Genomic DNA, 3115 nt, shown 5'->3' on the forward strand with positions numbered 1-3115 from the left:
GAGATTGTATTGATATGAATAACTTGAGAACGGCGAACTTTAGGGAAAAAATTCAAGTTACCTTTTTTACGTATTTTGTGCATTAGCATATAAATCCGTTGCAACAGCTCGTAAAAAATACAGTGGCGTAGGTTTTTTTTAAAAAAAAAAGGAGGTGACCCTGTCCAGTTGTACACCACTGGTTGAAGTTTTAGAGCTTATATTTTAGGAAATACGTGGCCTACTATCATATATTATCTGTACTAAATTTTATTGAGATCGGTTAATAGATTCCGGAGATATAAATAAAAAATCAATTTTTTTAACACCCCGTATCTCTGAAACTAGGCCGTTCCAAACCTATGTTTATAAGGCAAACGCCTATTATTTTAAACAGATCTATCTGCTCTCGAAGTTTCCTGTATAAAATTCGGACTACCCTGTATAAAATTGAAAAAAAATAATAGTAAAATTGGCTGTTTTTTTAATTTTGCAAGAACTAATTAACGAATTTTGATCCAGCGCATCTCATTTTGTAGGTATAATGTAATAAACATTTTTTCAGTAGCACCAACGCACACTGGGATTTTTTAAGGTTTTTTTTTCAAAATTCCAGAAGATGGCCAGATTTCAGCCGATCTTCATACATTTTTTTTCTAAAATACTCGTAAAGACATGTACATTCATGCCCAAGTGCTATAAATTTGATTTGGGTCATATCGAATTATTTTTCAGAGGTTAGGTTGCCAAATTTCATTTTTTTTGTATTTTCAGAGAATAAAACGTTGAATATTAAGGGTGAGAGAGCAGTAGGGGTAATTTTTTGAGGGGAAGATATACCTACTGAAGATCTCAGATGGTATATGTTTGATTTGGGTCATATCGATTGAGTTTTGAGAGGTTAGGTTGCCAAATTTCATTTTTTTTGTATTTTCAGTGAATCAAACGTTGAATATTAAGGGTGGAATATTAAGGGTGAGAGAGCAGTAGGGGTAATTTTTTGAGGGGTAGATATATCTACTGAAGACATCTCAGAATTTTATTAAGTACACTTTCTTCCCTATTACATTACTTTCACTACTTTCTTATCCTTAATTTTCAACGTTTACTTTCTGGAATAACGGACATCGGCAACTTAAACCTTAAATCAATATGACCCAAATCAAACGTATATCACCTCAGATCTTCAGTAGGTATATCTTCCGCCCAAAAATTACCCCTACTGCTCTCTCACCCTTAATATTCAACGTTTTATTCTCTGAAAATACAAAAAAATTGAAATTTGGCAACCTAACCTCACATAACTCAATCGATATGACCCAAATCAAATTTATAGCACTTGGGCATGAAAGTACAAGCCTTTACGAGTATTTTAAAAAAAAATGTATGAAGATCGGTTGGAATCTGGCCATCTTCTGACATTTTGAAAAAAACTTCTAAATTCCAAAAGAATATTTTGTTGAGAATCATCACAACTTTCTTTTTAATGTTCTAGGCAAATTTCGGTTTAGCTCTTCCTTCTCATACATAAATTCTATTATTCATTTATGTACTAGTTTAGGTCTGAGTTTCAGGCGTCGACTTACTCTGTATCAAACTTCAAAGCCTGTTCCCTAGGAATACTGTACATATCATAATGAATATCTGCGGTTGAAGTCCATCCTTTGTCTTTAATAGCCTTTGAAACAATCGGATAAAACTTATTATGTACCATATAAAACCAAGAATCCCTGTCTTTGAATTCTCCAGGATTAAATCTTCTAGTCTTCAGGATACCTTCGTAAATATTTTTGCCAGTGTCGTCTAAGGAAAAAATGAATATATCGAAGCAATGGCACTGAAAAGGGGAATTAAAAATGTGTTAAAATATATGTTGATTAAAATGGATTGTTTTTCGTTGCAAAAAAAACAGCAGTGTTAGGAAAATGGTTACCTATAACTTGAGAATCAATTAAACAGCACATTACAGTTCCTTTTTGTAGAAAATCATGTCCCTTATAATTCCTTTTAATCTATGAGTTAGTTCTAAAATACAGTAAGCTGAAATGAATATGTTACATGTTATCAAATCTATTTCGTAGCTCGTTACAGGGGACCTTCCATTATAAGTAACCATAACACTATTCTCGACAGTATGGCTTGCATATTTACCGTAACTAGAACAAAAAATGTGCCATCTTCTCGCCAGCAGCTATGAGGTGACATAAATGTCGTGTACTTTTCTTTACTCTTCCTTTTCCATTCAATGCCTGTTAATATTGTACTGTACGCGGTTGGTGCCCAATCTTTATGTTTATCATACATTTCCAAAAGTTTTGGCAGATCATCATCGGAAATGTCCACCAATATGTCTCGCTCTTCGTTAATCATTTTCATCTAAAGAAAAATCCAGTATCCTAAATTGAAAGTCGATACTTTCCTATAATGTTTATACATATAGATCAGAACAATAGTACATTTCATTAAGGTGGCCATATTTCCGGCAAAAAATTATCCGTATTTGTAGTGTTTTTAGGTATTGAAATCTCAAAAAATAAAGCATGAAGAACAAAACTAAATGCAAAAATAGAATCCTTAAACTTTTGTTTATTCATTCTTGCCATTTAAAAGTTGCTAATATAAAATTATAACTTTAAAAACACGTTTTTTAGACTCACCTTTGTTGCTAACCTAATATCACATCTTAACATGGATTTTCTCATGCATATAAAACAAAAGTAAACAATTTTATATGCAGCACTAAGTAAGTTTATGTCATACGAATATTTAGGTGTACAGAAAAATATAAAAAAGTAGTTATTTTGACAAATTTCTGTACCTAAAAACATATCGGCATTTTTACATAAGGTTCATTATCTCACAAACTTCGTCTAGTTCATTGTCTAGAAATCTGTCAAGATAGTAAAAATTTTACCCAATTTTATGATACAATAGTTCAGCATTCGATTAAGAGGTGGCGGTAAAGTCAATTTCTATTACACAGGGAGCCAAATTTTGCAAATATTCTGTTGAAAATTAGTTTTTAACATAGGTATTTAGTTTTCTAAAAAAAAGTCGGGAGACTACTGTTACCACTTCTATCCAATTAAATACAGGGTAATTTAGAAATACAAGGAAAAAAATTAGGTAGGTACAG

General features: G+C 31.9%; 1 protein-coding gene across 1 annotated transcript; it reads right to left on the reverse strand.

The window, feature by feature from the left end:
- Positions 1-1565: 1565 nt before the first annotated feature.
- Positions 1566-2349, reverse strand: LOC111693027 (the record flags this gene model as incomplete). The annotated part of the gene is made up of 2 exons (XM_023457165.1): positions 2131-2349; positions 1566-1816 (listed from the first exon to the last, which is right to left on the reverse strand). Coding segments are annotated over exons 1-2 (470 nt in total), but the record flags the coding sequence as incomplete, so codon positions are not given.
- Between the last annotated feature and the right edge of the window lie 766 nt (positions 2350-3115).

The sequence above is a fragment of the Anoplophora glabripennis genome, unplaced genomic scaffold (genome assembly GCF_000390285.2).
Source record: "Anoplophora glabripennis isolate ALB-LARVAE unplaced genomic scaffold, Agla_2.0 scaffold6444, whole genome shotgun sequence".
Classification (NCBI taxonomy): domain Eukaryota; kingdom Metazoa; phylum Arthropoda; class Insecta; order Coleoptera; family Cerambycidae; genus Anoplophora; species Anoplophora glabripennis.